Source organism: Octopus bimaculoides, chromosome 6, assembly GCF_046866305.1.
Source record: "Octopus bimaculoides isolate indiv1 chromosome 6, ASM4686630v1, whole genome shotgun sequence".
In the NCBI taxonomy this organism is placed as follows: Eukaryota; Metazoa; Mollusca; class Cephalopoda; order Octopoda; family Octopodidae; genus Octopus; species Octopus bimaculoides.
In genome coordinates, this window is record NC_142933.1 from 119,515,036 (window position 1) to 119,533,404 (window position 18,369).

An 18,369-nucleotide genomic window follows, 5' to 3' on the forward strand; every position below is an offset into this window, starting at 1 on the left:
AATTATGTAAATGGTTATATAAATTGGCCTTAACTTTACACTTAATGGTGATTTGTACCAGATTTTGATTTTTTTTGTGTGTGTGTATATATATATATATATATATATATATATATATATACACATACACATGCATATATAATCATTATTTTGACTCTTTCCTAAAATTGCAATTTATGTAATAATTTGCAATAACAAAATTTAAATATATGTTGCTTTTTTTTTTTTATTGAATGTCAAAATATTTACTGAATTGTCTTTAATTTATTTTAAATGTTCTTTTCTTCTCTTTTTGAAATCTAATTTGTTTCTCTTTTTCTTTCATTTTTTAGTTGTCATGGGAGCTTTTCTTGACAAACCCAAGACAGAGAAGCATAATGAAGCGGGAATGGGAAATGGCCTTCATTTTGGCCTCAGCAGTATGCAGGGGTGGCGTGTGGAAATGGAGGATGCCCACACGGCAGTTATCGGCCTACCGCATGGCCTCACTGACTGGTCCTTTTTCGCTGTATACGATGGTCATGCTGGAGCTAAGGTATCGGCCTGCTGTGCAGCTCAGCTGATGGAGCACATTATTGCCAATGAAGATTTTCGGGGCAAGCTTGATGTCAGCCAGGGTACAGAAATCCTTCCCTCTATTATGGATGTGCAGAAAGGCATCAAGACTGGCTTTCTTAAGTTTGATGACTGCATGCGAACAATGCCAGAAATGGTTAGTGGGGAAGACAAAAGTGGCTCTACAGCAGTATGTGCTATTGTCTCACCAACACACATCTTCTTTGCTAATTGTGGAGATTCTCGGGCGGTGCTGTGTCGAGATGCTAAATGTCCGTTCTCAACTACTGATCACAAACCTGTAAATCCCATTGAGAAGGAACGGATACAGAATGCTGGAGGCAGTGTTATGATACAGCGAGTCAACGGATCTTTAGCAGTATCCCGGGCTCTAGGAGACTTTGAATATAAAAATGTTGAAGGAAAAGGGCCATGTGAGCAGTTAGTATCTCCAGAGCCAGAAATTTTCACCGAATGTCGAAATGAGAAGGATGAATTCTTAGTACTTGCTTGTGATGGAATTTGGGATGTCATGTCCAATGAAGAACTCTGTGATTTTGTTAGGAGTAGAATGCTCATTACTGAAAGTCTTGAAGACATTTGCAATCAAGTTGTAGATACATGTTTATATAAGGTATGTTGGTTTCTCTTTTTTTATTTTTTGCTTTTTGGATGACTTGATTTGAATACCAAATGTTGAAAATATTTCTTTCATTCAGTATCGTGAGTCTGGTGGTGGTGGTGGTGAGAATATTAAACACGCTAATGAGTTCATTTGTATTAAGTATTTCATTTAACATTTTAATTTGAAATTATGATGTTTGTGAATTGCTGTGTTTTGTTTTTGTTTTCTTTGATATCATAATGTCATTAAAAGCAACTTACTGAATATGTCAATATTATGTTATGTCAATCATGGAAGTAATACTCATGTTAGTCTTTAACGCAATTATTATTGTTGTTAAATGCAGATAATCATTTTGACACAGCAATTATAATGTTTAACTTGTTTTGTAAATATATCTTTACAATATTAAATCAATATTTGCTAAATTAGAAGGTAAATCATAATTATGATTTTGGTTATATCATATGTACACACTATATATATCAAATATACACGCATGTACATAAACCCATTAAGTCATACATCTTTATAAACACATCAAATCATACATCTATACACACATACTATGTGTGTTTAAAATAGCTGAAAGCCTGTTCAGGAAATTTTGTTCACTTTGACAAGTTAGCTCAAAGCGAATTTTTGTTTTTATCAGTTTTATAGGAATTTTGGTCAGGAGTATGGTTGTCTGTAAAACAGTCAAATCTATTTCTCACAAATTCTTTCAATTCACAATGTTATCATATCATTAATGTAGGATGGCAAGAACAATGAATTAACAGAATTGGTTAAGTGATAGACAAAATACTTTATGGCATTTAGTCACATCTCTTTACAAGCTTAATAAATTCTATCATGGTCAACTTGACCTTTATTTTTGCATAAGCTCTTCTATAAACTCAGTACTAGTTGAGCACTGAAGTCAATTTAATTGCTTATAATACCCATACGACACTGACATTGATGTGTTCTGAAATGTTTGAACATTTTCTTGCATTTTCTTTGATATTTGAACAGTATGTAATGTTTTAGTAGTATTACAGACTACTTGATGGATGTACTGATTTGATGGCATGTACATATGCATTTTCATGGGCTATTTTAGAATAGATTAAAAGTAGATTTGTGTTTTATACAGATCGACTTGTTTAGTACCATTTGGCTTGTAAGATAAAATTTATGACAATGACTAGAATTTCTGTACTTAATGTATTACTGAGTTGATCCAAGATGTTTGCTGATTGAGGTTCTTTTTCACATCAGATATAAAATTTGAATAATCAGATGAAATGTAAATACACACAATTTAACTCTATAATCTTTTACCCAGAGTGCTCCTTACTTTGACTTATCTGGCATATATATATGAAACCAAAACTTACCATGAGATCTTGTTAAATTTATATCAGTGCTTCCATAGGGGCTGGGAGACAAAGGTATGCATCCAATTTGAAGCTTTATGCTTATGTTAGAAATCAATACAGGATGGATTTGTTTTCAGACAACTTGTTGAAGCAAGAAGACATTGATCGTCATCAGGATTTGTAGCCTTGTTTATTGATGCCTGCTAAGTGTACCTTAAATCCACCAGAATTCTAAATTTGTCGGAAGTTTATTTATATGATAAAACAAAATTTTTATAGAACTAATTTGAACTTTTTAAAATATATTTTGTTGAGTTTGTTGGAACTGTTTTGTTGTTCACAATATTTTGCTAATTGAAATGCAACTTTTGATTTGATACAATGGACCTTTTAGAAATAACGATTTTAGGGTTATTTTCTACAACATTCTAAGAAAATATTTTTCTTAGTCCATAGTCTTCTTGCACATTGAGTTACAATTGTCTTTGCTTTAGCTTTTTTGGATCTTTCTGATCAGGTTCTTAACCAGATGTCATCAAGTTTTGAATTATGAATCCATCCCTTTGAAAATAACACTTAGAAGTAGTAATATTGTTTTAGAATATTGGTTACACTGAAAGATCGGTTGTTTCTAATAGTATAATTTATGTTTATCATTTTACTATTAATTTCCTGTTGTTTGATACTGGAGTTATGAGATTTTAGTAGTACTTCACTTTATTTTTAACCACTTAGTCAGAAGAAGAATGACAGCACTCTTGACCTGTTTCAGTGTCTCTGATACTGGTGGGAGAAAAAAGAAAGTTAACCTTGTCCAAATGCTTGCACTGGAGTGTACTCCACCCGAGGCAACCAGTTGCATAGCTTGAATTGTGTAATGGGATATTGGTTCTTCATATATTTATTCAGTCTTTTCCCATTTTATTGAGTGTATTTTATACTTTCTAAGACGTAAATAGTAATTAAAGATAAGCAGCAGAAACTGAGTGTTTTCTAGTTTACAAAGTCTATTGTTGAAATGGAAACAGGAAAATGGAATTCTAGATTATGAATATTTAGAACAAAGACAGGGGAGTGGTTTTGGAACATCAAGTTTGGGCAGAGGCTTATTGTAGTAACTGAAAAAGGGACAAAGGTCACGACTTGAAAAGTGTAGTTGGGAGAGATTTATTAATCCTGTGTCTAGGCTCTTTAAGCTCTATAACTTATTTTCTTTTATGATTCCATAAGCTCAAATATGCTCTCAAATCACTTAGTCCAAAGCAGTATCGGATTAAATTCAATCAATTTAGCTGTTAATTCCAAATGGTTACCATCAAAATTGTAAAATAATTTTGCTTAGTGAATATAAGAAATTTTGACAAATGTATAAACCAATATAAAATTATATAAAGTAGGAGTACAATCAGAAGACAGATTTATGATTGACTGACAGAAGGCCTTCTTGCATGTGTGTAACCTGTTAGCCACATGCAATGACCTTCAGCTATTACCAAATATCTTGTAATCAGGGCTTCAGGTAAATAATATAGTTCAAAAGTGGGTGGTGAGATAACAGTTTCAAATTTCTAGATGTGTATGCAGTATTCTATAGAGAATTTGTATTTTATATAAAGTCATAAGTATTTTCAGGCTCTGAAAAAAAAGTTCAAATATTTGCAATACAATTTATAAAATGCTTGTATGCTGTGAGTTTAACTGTTATTTTGTTTGGCAAAGAAGATAACAAGTTGCTTATGGCATTTTTATATATATGTATATAATGTAACCTCAACTATACAATATATGCTTGTTATGAAAGGTCTTGAAATATAGTAATGTGTCTGTTGCATTTCTAGAGCAAGCAATAATTTTAGTAATGTTCTATTTACATGTAGAGAAGGTCTGCTATTTTTTATTTTTTTATTTTCGTCTCTTTTGATGCTGCTTTATTGTTGGTAGATGTGAGTTGACTGAATCTATTGAAAGCTTTTCCTTGGAAGGGAGTAGAATGTTAATAACTGGTAGATTGGTGTCTAAGTTGGAAAGTAGTTTTTGAACAGAGGAGGGAGAACTTGCTCAATCGATGGGGTTCCTCATCCATGTTCTTAAGAGAACGGAAAGAACCTTCAAGTTAATATTGACACTTGTGAGGAGCCCAACTGTAACCCAGAGATCCTTTTTTAAAATCCTTCCCTTGATGGGATTGCACCAGTCACACATTTTAAGTCGGACTATGGAGCTATGTAATTACCAACTAGACAATCTATCAGAATACTCGCATGGATAAGTTGTTGAAGTAGATGTCCTGCAGCCAGACTCTCTTGCTTTCACAGACCCTCACCTGTCTTCTTTAGTCTATCAAACAATGAATAGCTTCAAAATAGTTTCTAATAATTGCAAATAAATACCACTGTATGTATGAATGATGACTCTTTGCTTACAATTAGCATGTATATGCCAAGACAGAATATATGTGCGCACACACAAAGTTTCTTCCAGTTTCTGTCTACTAGATTTCACTTGCAAGGCATTAGTCAACATGCAGCTCTAGTAGGTATCAGCCAACAATGTCTGCACAATGGGAATGAACCTTCAGCTACAAGGTTTCAAACTGACTTCTTAACCACATGATGATGCTAAATGTAACTTCATGGGTTTGAGATGCCCATAGATGCAGGCATGGCTACATTAAGAAGTTTGCTTTGCAACCACGGTTTTGAGTTCGATTATACTGCTTGTCACTTTGAGCAGTGTAGTCTATAATCATGAGCCAAAGCTTAGTGAGTAGATTTGGTCAATAGGAATAGAAAGAAGCCCATTTTGTGTGTGTGTGTCTGTCTGTCTTTGTCTTCATATTACATTGTATTTGTAAACGATGTTATACAAGTGATGTCATTTGTTAAGCAACCTCCAATGGAAACAATATTGTGCTGTTCATATGCCAAGTACTAGGGTTCTGTAACTGGTAAGGGTTAGTGACAGGAACAGCATCCAGTTATAGAAAATCTGCCTCAATGGATCTTTTGTCTGACCAATACAAATATGGAAAAGTGTTGCCCTCCTAGATGCATATGCGCAATTTTTAGCATTTTTAAGTTTCTTCTGCTGGATGCCCTTTCTAACAACCAACCACTTTTGTACTGTGTGCATTTTATTGTGGTGCCAGCACTAAAGTTTTTATTTTTGGCAAGGCCAAAGTGTCCTCTCTACCCTGTCTCTATTTGTTCAAAACAATGTAGCCAAGAAATTATGATAATAGAACAGAGTGAAAGGGGCAAGAGAATGTTTGAGGAGGTTGTAATGATAGAAACAGCATGGACAGCATAGGAAAAGGAGAGATTTCCGAGTGGAAGATGAAGTAATGGAAGTGAGATGGGAGCAATGTATATTGAGTGATGAGAATAACAAGAGTTTGGGCGATGGTAAAGGGGACTGATTCAAATCCCAGCCAAGCATTTTGTCGTGCTTGCATAAGTTGATGGGTTGTCTCCTGCATCACTTATCATTGACCTTAATAATCTCTTTCATGGGCTCAATTTCTTGAAATAAGTATTCACCATTTTGTCCTGTTTTCCTAGATTTTCTTCCTGCTCTAGTGCTCTGCATTTTGTTAGACAACTGATGTCCTCCCTACCAGCACAGTCTCTTCTCACTTGCATACTGCTTCTAATTCCTCTTATAGCTAGCTTCCTTATCAATCCATTTGTGCTTCGGCATTCATGTACACTAATAACACACATTTGTGCATGCTCACTTCATTTCTTTCTAGTCTTCTTGACTCTTCCACATTCAAAATCCATTCCCTGCTACCATGCATTGTCACACTCCATACATAAGCCACACACACACCCTGCCTTTCCCTTTTAAGAGAAACCCTTTTGTTACTAGTAGAGGTAATAGCCTAATTTTTTTCCACTTGTTCCTGTGGCTGCTATGTTTTTGGAATGGACTCTTCCAATTTTAATAAGTCATCTAGGTAAGAAAAGCTATCCACATTCTAAAAGCTTTCCAAGCAGTTATAAGAATTTATTCCACATGTACTATTACTGCCGAGTGCTCCTCTGCATTTTCACTTATGAAGTCTACTTCTTTGTCAGCTTGCCTGTGATTCAACCACACCTTGTACATCCGTGCGTTGTATAGAATGTTTATCTATTTGTATATTGAGCATGGTCATTTGTCTGATGGCAGCAATCTTATCTTTTCTACTTTCTCAGACTTGTCTTTGCTAACCTTAGAGCCCTCAATTATAGGTTTTGCTTCAGTATCTGAAATTTCTTCTCTAAATAGTCTAATGATTTAGAAGTATAAACAATGGTATCAGTATATAGGAGTTCCCATGAACAGATGTGATAGATTTACAACTGGATAACCTCAAATGAATTATATATTGTTGTATTTTAAACTTTAAAGTACACTTAAAAATATAATTTCATTCGATATTAATATATTTGTTCATCTAGGAAAGACTGAGTGTTGCCTAAAGAATGAGTTAAAGGGACCAGTTTGTCAATGTAGGCTTTGGATTAATTCTTACTTTAGTTTCCATTTAATTTGATTATTCTATTAGTTTGTGAATTTGAATTGCTTAATCAGTTTTGGGATGGGATTTTTCCCATTTCCTTTTTTTAATTTGGGATGGTTTCTAATGTTTTAATATAGTGGATTGAGGGAGATAGCACTTTCTTGTACTTGAGATCCTGTGCAACCTTAAGTCTTCAGATTCTGGATATTTAGCTATAGTACTGATGACAGATTCTTCAAATCTAATAACCAGCAGACCTGTTAATAAGTTTATGGAAGAGGGACAGTACCCCATGGCCTTTGCAAGCCCATTTAACTGGTGACATTAGTGCTTGTGCAGTTGCATTGTAGGATGTTGCGAGAGAGGTGTGAGAAATGAAGACCCAGGTAGTTGCCATAGAATGGAAATGTAATTGGCTAGATCAGAGGAACAGAGGTTGTCACAGACGTAGAAGGTATAAACAAACTGTATCTGTATGCTGGTGGTTGAAGCCTGCCATGGTACGAAGGTGAGTCAGAAAGTAATGCAACTAAAAATTGCATTGCTTTCTGATTCACCCTCATATTTGGTTGTAATCTAAGATGTATTTATGTGCAGCAGCACCAGCAGATATTCAAGCAGTACTCTAATATAGGTCTTAATTGAATTCTGTCAGTGGTTATCAACTGACCTGGGTTGAAGTAATTTCTGACCCTAAAGAGGAAAACAATTTTATGTAGTGCAGTCTTAACAATATCATGGTGACCTTATATATGCTGAAAGATTGAGAGGTCTGGCTTTTGTAGCAACTTTGAAAGCATTGTTTGGTTGTTATTTCGCTGCTGTTCAGAATGTCTTAGGAAAAACTGCTTTTGTAGATGACTTGGAACAAAATAAACTGAAACCAACCTGCTAATGAATACGTTAATTCCATCTGAAATTATGCGGAAGACCATTAATGCACATAAGGAAGAATGGAAGATATAGTCACATGTTATGCCTGAGCTACTCTCTTTAATTCCTTATCTAATATAGATTGGGTTTAATGAGAAAATAAAAATAAAAGTAATCATTGTGCATTTTAACTGGAAGTTTCATTCTGTTATTCATCAGCATCTTCATCATTTAATGTCCACTTTACATGCTGGCATGGGTTATACAGTTTGACTAGAATTGGTGAGCTGGAGAGCTGCACCAAGTTCCAGTCTGATTTGGCATGGTTTCTACCCTTCTTGGTGCCCTTCCTAATGCCAATCAACAAAAATCATTCAAATAGATTTTAGTGATAATGAATTCTATCTGATCATCTTGGTGTATTACTCCTTTAGCATTTAAACTGACCATATCTGGCCCAAATATTCTACAGTTTTGTGTTCAAACCATCCAGATCCAGCCTTTCACACCTACCACACAATCTCATTCTAAAAATCATTAAAACCTTGAAGTTATGAGACTGTGCATGATTAATTTAAAACAATGTGAATAGATAAGCATTACATTTTGAATAATTTGAATGCTCAGGACTTAAAGTGACATCATTATTAAATATTTTTTTATATTTAGGACTGTTCAGGATGTCTTGTACAGGTCTATTTTTAAACAAGCACCTCACAAATTTTTAATAAAATATACTGATAATATTGTTATCATCATTATTGTTGTTTTAATGTCCACTTTTCCATGCTCACTTGGGTTGAACATAATTTCTGACTGGATGCCCTTTCTGTTGCCAACCCTCATTTATTTTCATGGAAGATTGGAATCAAAGGACACTGTATAACAGTGGCACTTCTTTACAACAATCATGTGATGTCAAGGCAAGGATAAACAGGCACACGTACAACAAGCTTTTTTCAGTTTTTGTCTACCAAATCTATTTACAAGGCTTTGATTGGCCTGGGCTATAGAAGAAAACACTTATCCAAGATATTATGCTGTAGAACTGAACCCAGAATTAAGTGATTGGGAAGCAAGCTTCTAAACCACCTAGTCATGCCTGCATTTTGTTATAATTAATTTTGAAAATAAGTCTAGAATTTGCTGCATTACAATAAACTTAGCTTTTTTTCTTTATTAATCCAGCAATTGGCACACAGCTTAAAAAGTTTTTAAATTAGGTTATGGTGGAAAATTTTAATTTCAACATGGCTTTAAAATGGGTGATTTTTTGTTTGTTTGTTTTTTATTAGGGAACTTGACTTTGTTTTAGGTTGCTTGTCATCAAAAGAATGAAAGAAATTTGATTCCTAATCCATTCCATCCCCCATTTTAGACAATATATACTTCAGTATACAATGAAGAATAAGATATTGTTGCTCCACAAATACACATCCAATTAAACATTTGAAGATATTGTCATGTGATTCCTTTCACTCAGCAATGCAAATATTTCCCCATGAGATATGCCTGATATTCATTATGGTCAGCCAGAAAATGAAAGTTAATATAATGTAATCTTTCTGTCACAAGATAGAATCTGAATATACAAAAACAGGCTCCTAACCTGAGGTGTTCACACCTCCAGGGATGGTGGGGTGGGGAAATGGGATTTCAGGGTTGTGATAGGAAAGCATATGCATTATTAAAATCATTACTAATTGCCATACTGTTTTGAGTTCAATCCCATTGCACAGAAACTTGGGTGTCTTCTATTGTAGCACCAAGCTAACCAGTGCCTTGTTGGGTGAATTTTGTAGATGGAAACTGGAAATCCATCATATATATGAGAGAGAGAGAGAGAGAGAGAGAGAAAGAAAGAAATTACAGCATTCATTAAAATCTAGGCGTATCAACATGTAGGATCCAGAACTGGCTAGGTACCATAACATAGGGTTTACAGTGAGATAAAACAACCATGAGGTATTGTGTTGGTAGTATATAGTAGATATGTGTAGATAGGTAAGTACAAAATCTAATTTAAACCATAGATCCAACTCAGGGTTGGCTCCAGGTGTGGTATAGGTGTAAAAAGAACACATGGGGTCTAAATTTTACTTTAACTGTTTCAGTAGAATTTTATTGATGTTCATAGATCACATCATAGCATAAATCCGCCATCCCCATGTAAAATTTTAAACTGATATAAATAGGCAAAGTAATACCTTGATGACGACCTATCCGACATACACGATAAGTGATATTTTGAAAAGAACATTTAAATTTATAGAAAACTCAAAAGTATAACGAGAATGCGAGAAGCAAAGAGGTCAATCGACTCTCCTATTTCAGGCAGTTATCTTAATTATTGCTGTGAAGGAGAGTCAGAGAATAGACAAGCTGTAACCAAAACATTTCTAGGTTGAGATAAAGGGAGCAGACATTGGGGCAGCAGAAAGACATAAAACTGTCATCACCATTTCATACTAGTCTATACACACACACACACACACACACACACGCGTTCAGTTATTCTTATGTATATGTCTGTGTGTGTATTGGTATCTGTGTACTAGTGTGAAACATCACTTATTCATCCTGTTTATTGGACAGTGCCGCCTGACTGGCCTTCGTAGGGTTTTCGAGCGTGACCGTTGCCAGTACCGCCTGGCTGGTCTTCATGCGGGTGACACGTAAAAGCACCCACTACACTCTCTGAGTGGTTGGCGTTAGGAAGGGCATCCAGCTGTAGAAACTCTGCCAAATTAGATTGGAGCCTGGTGTTGCCATCCGGTTTCACCAGTCCTCAGTCAAATCGTCCAACCCATGCTAGCATGATGATGATGATGTTTATACCCATTTAAAATTTTACCTGAAGATAGTGGATTTATATTGGGGATACATAAACAAAATTCTACCGAAACAGCTGCAGTAAATTTTAAACCCCTTTTGTGTTTATATATATATATGACCCTTAAGGTATTGTGATCAGCTGTGTCTTCATTTAGTTTTGCAATAACATACTTCTGTGAACCCGGTTTTGGTTTTCTTTTTGACAGTCAAGACAAAATCTAGGAATCTCTTGAATCCATACATTTCCACTGATTGTAATCAGCAAGAGAATTCCATATTCTAATAAAGTTAGGAATGAAGAGCAGGAAGGAAGAAAGAAATCATAGAATTTTATGTTCACAATTATGATTTATTTAGTTATTTTCTAATTACTGTAGTTATGTTTGCAGTTTATGCACCAAGTTAAAACTTAAGTTCAGTCTGTTCCTCCATGGTACTCTACATGGTTCAGTTTTAAAAATAAAGCAGTTACAAGAAAATTTACTTTTTCATTTCTGTGTTATTACTTTCGTAAGGAGAGTGAAAATTAAACATTTCCTAGGAGTGCAGGGCATAGGTAAGTGGAAACCAATATAAGAGCCGTATGTCACGTACATTATGGACCATACTGGTTCTTTCTGCATAGCTTGATGCAAACTGCAGAAAACTAATATGCACAAAACAATGATGCTCTGTTGTATACACACACCTTATTTATAGATTACCTACATAGTGAAATCAAAATACTCAACATGAAAAACTCTACATCTATTTTACTGTTCTTAGCAACCGCATGCTCTGTAATGGCAATCTCCTACATTTATAACATTGCTACCAAAACTGTATACCAAACAAAAAAAGTTCTTCAGGCCTAGCAATTACCCCCATCTTGATCACTTGCTGTTTTTAGTAGATCACGTTTGAGAGAGTGTTGCTACTACACTTACAAAAAAAATATCCTAGACTGCATCCAAAAGAAGGCATTCCTGTTGATGAGCAAAGATTCACTTACCAACATGTTACTGCTGCTAGCTCACTGTCATCTTTTCCACTACTATGCAGCAGCATCTGCTCTTCACTTATCCAGTCAAAGGTACTGCTCTCTTCTTTTACCACTCCTGTTATAATCTCATCAGATTCCACACAAGACATTGCTGCCTGATTTGCTTCATTCAGCAAGCTAATATTTTTTCTTCTCAGCTGATGTTTCACAAACAGCTTTATTGAGACCCTTTCCATTGTCTTCAGATGTCATTCGTATGCTATAAGATTTTTGAGGTGTTCAGGAATGTTGGAATCACCTACTCTGTACACTAACATTTTGATGAATGAAAGATTCTTGTCCAAAGATTTCCAAAAAGCTATTTTCATGCATTTCTGGTGATATTGAATCTTGTCATCAAGGATGCCATTGCAAACAAGTATCTTTCCAGATATAGAGGTGGTTTTTTTCACAAATTATTTTACTAGGCTGAAATAATGGGTTATACCTGGTTTGTTTCAGTTGCTGTTGGTTAACAGATGATCTGAATCTTTTTGAAGTTGATGATTAGCCCAAATTACCTGCACACAAGGTGATCACATGAGGTTACTGTTCAAATATCTGAGATATTAACTACTGCACCCAAAATAAGGCAGTCTGGCTGATTATCAAAGACCAAGAAATGTTAACCACCACTGACTCTCTGCACTATTTTTTCTATTTTCATGTATTACTTCTACTTCAACAATGTCCTCTTTGGAACTAGCAAGCTCAAAACCATTTCTGTATACTTGCTGCTACCCATTTTGTATTATGTATGCTAAATCAAGGACAAAGATGGGGATTAATTTCACTGTATTGCACTTGCAAACCAAATATCTGAGAATAGGGAGTAATAAATTATATTCTATTCTTTTGAACTTATTTAGTTTGATTCTGCTTCATTCTGCTTTCTAAAGTCTTTGCATAACTTACAGTTAGTTTTGTTGCTAAACAAGGACTTTTTACTTGCCTGTGTTGATAATGGGAATATTATTAATATAAAATACAAGTGATTTGTCTCAGCTCTACAAATCAAAGTCCGACTCAATGGTTTATTATAAAGAATTTTTTTTGTCAAAATGTTCCTGTTTCTACTTCACTCTTGCTCTAAATAGCATGTCCAGTATTGCTATGTTATCAGAAATTGCAGCTAAATCTCTGCTTTTGTTAGCATTGATATATTGTCATATCAATAAGATTATTATTATTCACAAACTGAAGAGCAGGGTTTGCTATTATCTTCTCCGATGTGTAAAAACTAAGACAGTTACGGTAGAATTTAGTCAGACCTCTAAACGACTTCAATGTCTTTCAATTATCTAGTTAGATCATCACACAATCACAGAGGACCTGCTATCTCAGCAGCTAATTCTAAATACATTGACTGAAGAGTTAATTATCTTAACTGTACAATACAGACTATCTTTATCATGTCACAAAAATCATGAGCTGTGGAGTTGACATGTTTCAACTTGGTCATTGCAACTCTTAATTACTAATTGTAAACTATAATTAGGTATGATTAATCTATTTTACAGATTAATTCCAAATTCTTCTTTTTCCTCATTTTTCTGTCCAGGTAAGTTTCTCTCTCTCTCCCTGGAAACCACAAATTTGATTTATAATTCGTTCCATATTATTCGATTTGCCAAATAAGCAATTTTCAAACTGAAGGTGAATACAGTCCCTTTATTTGTATTACTTTTGAGAGCTGAAAGATTTCCTTAGACCACATTAACACTTTTATTACTAGTCAGCGTGATCCCAAGTGGCTCCGGTTTCCTACTGCTATAATAGGGTATTCTGAAAAAGGCAGTTGTAACTTCTCTGACAATTTGGGAAGAGAATTGCCAATTAAAGTTAATGACATCTTTTTCATTCTTATTGTTGAGTGTTGTCATATTTAAGGTAATTACTGGTACAGTATATTAAAATCTACCAAAAGATGAAATGCAATTCAGCTGTCATTGAATTTTTTTATATGTACATATCATTTTATGCCTGTTTTTCCATGTTTTGCCATAGGTTTAAATGGGTCTCTTCTCTAAGACAGCATCTTACCACTTGTCACAGTCCTTTATCTCTGCCCTGGAGTTCAGCCTCCTGAGATCAACGTTCACCATTTCTGGCCATGTCTTCCTTGGTCTTTCACTTGCTGCATGTTCCTTCCACTTTGATTGCTTGGTACTTCTTTACCCATCTGCCATCCTCCACACGCTTAACTTGTTCATACAAGCTTAGTCTCCTGTACACCAGCCACACCTGATCCCTCTTATATCCAGTTTTTCTCTCCTTTCATTTGATCTGTCATTCATGCACATTAATATTACACGTCCAGTGAACATGCTTACCTAATTTCTGTCTAGCCATCACTCATCCGCATTCAATGTCCAGTATTTACTATTGTGCAACATTACATTTGCACACGAGTAGCATTGTGACATTTCCACTCAGAGACTCTCCATTTTGCCAGTAGAGGTAAAGCTCCCTGATCTTTTTCCACCCTGTTCTTATTCTGACTATTTTATCAAGTGGAGGCGCAATGGCCCAGTGGTTAGGGCAGTGGACTCACAGTCGTGGGATCGCAACTTCAATTCCCAGACTGGGCATTGTGAGTGTTGATTGAGCAAAAACACCTAAAGCTCCACGAGGCTCCAGCAGGGGGTAGTGGCGAACCCTGCTGTACTCTTTCACCACAACTTTCTCTCACTCTTCCTTCCTGTTTCTATTGTACCTGTATTTCAAAGGGCCAGCCTTGTCGCACACTGTGTCACACTGAATCTCCCCGAGAAGTACGTTAAGGGTACATGTGTCTGTGGAGTGCTCAGCCACTTACACATTAATTTCACAAGCAGACTGTTCCGTTGATCGAATCAACTGGAACCCTCGTTGTTGTAACTGACAGAGTGCCATGATTTTATCAAGAACACTGCTAATTTAATTACCAAGGTATGGAAACTATCAACAAACAACTAGTGAATTCTCTAAGAATTTGAAAGACTTTGTTACTCCTATTGCTCACAGCCATTTATATGTACCTAAAGTATAGTGTGGAGTACCTTGCCAAAGCCTTGTATAAATCTGCAATGTGGCTTAGTTTTTGCCAAGAACCTCCGGAGTTAACTCATAAGGAAAATGGCATCAGTGGTTCTCTCATCTTCAAATAAAAGGCTTATTAGCACAACTAATTAGAAAGAAATTTAACTTAGAAGACAAGATGAAGATTTGGTATGTACTTGGTTCATCCTTATGATGGATTGAGTGAGTGCATGTCCTGTGTTGCCAGGTATATTCAGCATCTCAGCCACTAGCTCTTGGGGTCCAGCTGCTTTCTCTGCTTCTATATCCTTTATGGTCATTGGGCTCTCAATATACCCGAGGTACTTGCTCTTATGAATTCTCCTTATTCAGTAACCTCTTGTAATAAAATTTCCATGCCTTTCTCTTGCCAGTGTCAGAGCAAGTATACTGCTGTCATTACACACTTTTCACTAAAAGTGTCCTGGTTCATACTGACACATTGTTTTAAAATCTGGAACACTTCGCACCTAATTCTCAATGTTGGCAAGCCTGTTACTTCTTGCTTCTTTTCTTGAGAAATGTACTTAACATTTAGCCTCTCTTCTAGTTATCTGATATCCTTATTTGTTCCCCTGCACTTGACTTAGATGTTCACTTGTAGGTGATCAGGTGAGTGACTGGTTTCTTGAAGTTAGTGTAACAAATAATTAGGTTATTTACATCAGAAATCAAGTGCTTCAATCCCTCTTTATTCTATGCACATCAAAATAGCTATCATGACTATTTCTAACATGTCTATTGTCCTCAGCTAATGAAGTTGCTATTTGTTATTTAGAGTGAAAAAGGGACTTGTAGAAATGGTCCTTTTCACTCATTCGTTAGGCCAGATTGTGCAAATGCAGAGATCACGATTGCTGTTTTATTACCTATGACTAACCTAAGCTCACTTGTTCTATTACATACTCTGACTATTTTTATTAAAAAATTTGTTTCTATCTGAGATCATGAGGAACCTAGCTGAGGCTCTTCTCCCCATCTTACCTCAAGTACACAGCACATGTCTATTCACTTCTACTGTAGTATCTCTCTCTAAACCTACCATCCAACATTGATGGTAGCAACCATGATGATGTTTAGTACCTGTCAGAGATGAGAGCTTCTAGTGTTTTGATTGCTTAATGTCTATTTAACTAACAAGCACTCTGTTGGTTATGACAATGAGGGTTCCAGTTGATCTGATCAACAGAACAGCTTGCTCATGAAATTCACTTGCAAGTGGCTGAGCACTCCACAGACATGTAGTTCTCAGGGAGATTGAGCATGACACAGTGTGACAAGGCTGGCCCTTTGAAATACAGGTATTACTCATTTTTGCCAGCTGAGTGGCAAATGTCTATCTTGGAAAAAGAAGAGTTGGTGCAATCATTTGACAATTATGGGGTTCTCGCACATGGTCATATTTCCTGCCTGGACACCTATCATGTGCTGCACAAACATTTTAAATATTAGCCCCATACATTGTAATTTTTCATTAATTTTGAATATATTTATAGTGTGTTGTTTACATTGGATGCTCTTTCTATTGCAAACTACTTTACAGTGCATTTTATCATGACACTCATACTAGAGTCATTGTGTGACAAGAATGGTTTGCCTTTTATAATGCTTCAGTTTTCTTCACTGTTACTCCTTGATGGGTTGCCTCCACTGTAGCTTCTAAGGTCCACATCTCCACTACAGAAATTTTTATTTGGAATTATTGCTCTTCTAGATGGGTTGCCTTCCTTGTGGTTTGCAGAGTAGAATTTCTGTTTGTGGTTTATTACCAACACAGATCCAGCTTGAAGGTGGGGGTTCTTTAGCCTTCTTATTTCTTTGTCTTTTAGGAAAAGAATATCAGTTGCAATAAGAGTCAATGAGATAACCTATTGAGTGCCATCTCTTGCTAAGATAATGATAGACAGTAATAGATCACCTCCTGAGAATTTACATCCATTTTATCATTTCAATTTCCACTTCCCTATACTTGCATGGATTGGACGAAATTTGAGGAGGCAAACTTCCTACAGGTGGATGCATCCATTACCTATTTCCAAACAGGATAAGATTTCCTCTGGTTTAAAAATGAAGACATGTTTTTACAGCAGATTGCAAATAAATGACATAGCTTGTATGATGGTGGAATTTGTTTACAATTACACAATGTCAAGGCAAATGCACACGTGTGTGGGTTGTAATCTTAGTATCCATAGTTCAAATGGAATTTATTGAGGCAGATTTTCTACTGTCAGCAACTCTCACCTATTTCCAAGCATGGTAATATTTCCCCATGGCCAGGCATATTTTTGCTGAATACTGGAAATGAATGACATTGCTTGTATGTCAGTGACACTCATTTACAACTATCCCGTGATGACTAGGCAAGGAGATACAATGCACACACACACACACACACACACACACACTCACACTCATGGACTTGATTCAGTTTCTGTATGAAATCTTTTCAAAACTTTGGTTAGCCTGAGGCTATAGTAAAAGGTAATTGCCCAAAGTGTCACACACTGACTGAACCTGGAATCACATGGTTGCAAAATGAAATTCTTGACTAAGCAGCCATGCCTGTGTTTTTTATAGTTTAAATATTGCTTGTTCTAGTAAACTTATTTCACATTTTATTGTAATGTTTTAAGTTGGCATTTCAAATTTCTCCACAGATATTATTTTCAATCTATAATAAACAATTGACCATTCAGAAGTGTCACTGAAATAAAACTCAAAATAGAAATATTTACTGTGGCAGTGTTTAGAAAGACTGCAAGTTCAATCTGCATTTTATGCTTAAATGGACATGTGGCTTAAGATCACATGCATTTCAGCTTGTTAACCATTGTCATCAAATTGTAGAGAGGAATTTTTCAGAATTCTGGACAAGTATTTTCTGGCACCTAAAAGAAAGCCAGGTTTATAATTTTATACATGTGAGCTTGCTATGACAATTTTTTTAGAGATTTTGGGGCAAGTATTTATTGTAGCTTTCAATCTTTTTATGCTGTTCATGCTTAGGAGGAAGTAATGGAAAACTGATTCTTTCAATTTCTGTATTGATTCTCAAGACAGTTAAAGGGAACTTGGTTGCCATGTCGTGTGGATTTTATCAAAATTTCTGTTTATTAAGGAACAATGTATGCCTGGATGGGTGACCCTCTGAGAAATTTGGTGAATGAACGGTCCTATCTGCCTAGAACTGTATATGGTTCCAAGGGACAGCAACTACCTACATTATAAACATATACATATGAAAGAGTGTGCACATACTTTCAATTTTGGAATAACCTTGAGGTACTCCAAAGTTGATAGTATGTCTATTAAAGGCATCCTCGATAGAAAAACTTGATTCAAGACATTATAGAATCATTAAGCTCATAAGCTGGCTATTTAACCAAGATATTTTTATGCTAGGCATATTCAGAAGATTTGCTATTGTTAGGTACTGCTTTTGTGGTTACTAACATGTGATGGTAGTAGTACTGGTGGTCACAGAGAAGGGAGTTAAACGCAAATTTGGGAAGTGAGTGCAATATAT

At 35.5% G+C, this 18,369-nt stretch overlaps 1 protein-coding gene across 22 annotated transcripts in view; it reads left to right on the forward strand.

The window, feature by feature from the left end:
* The window catches only part of LOC106873603 (protein phosphatase 1B), a 73,719-nt gene that overhangs the window by 22,217 nt on the left and 33,133 nt on the right, over nucleotides 1-18,369 (forward strand). For all 22 annotated transcript variants that reach the window (XR_016242423.1, XR_008264335.2, XR_016242421.1 and 19 more), the window contains one exon: nucleotides 333-1,189. Coding sequence is in view for 16 of the 22 variants with exons in the window: in XM_089354509.1 (XP_089210635.1) it covers nucleotides 333-1,189 (857 nt within the window). In the remaining 6 variants the exon portion in view is untranslated. The remainder of the gene's footprint in view (nucleotides 1-332; nucleotides 1,190-18,369) is intronic.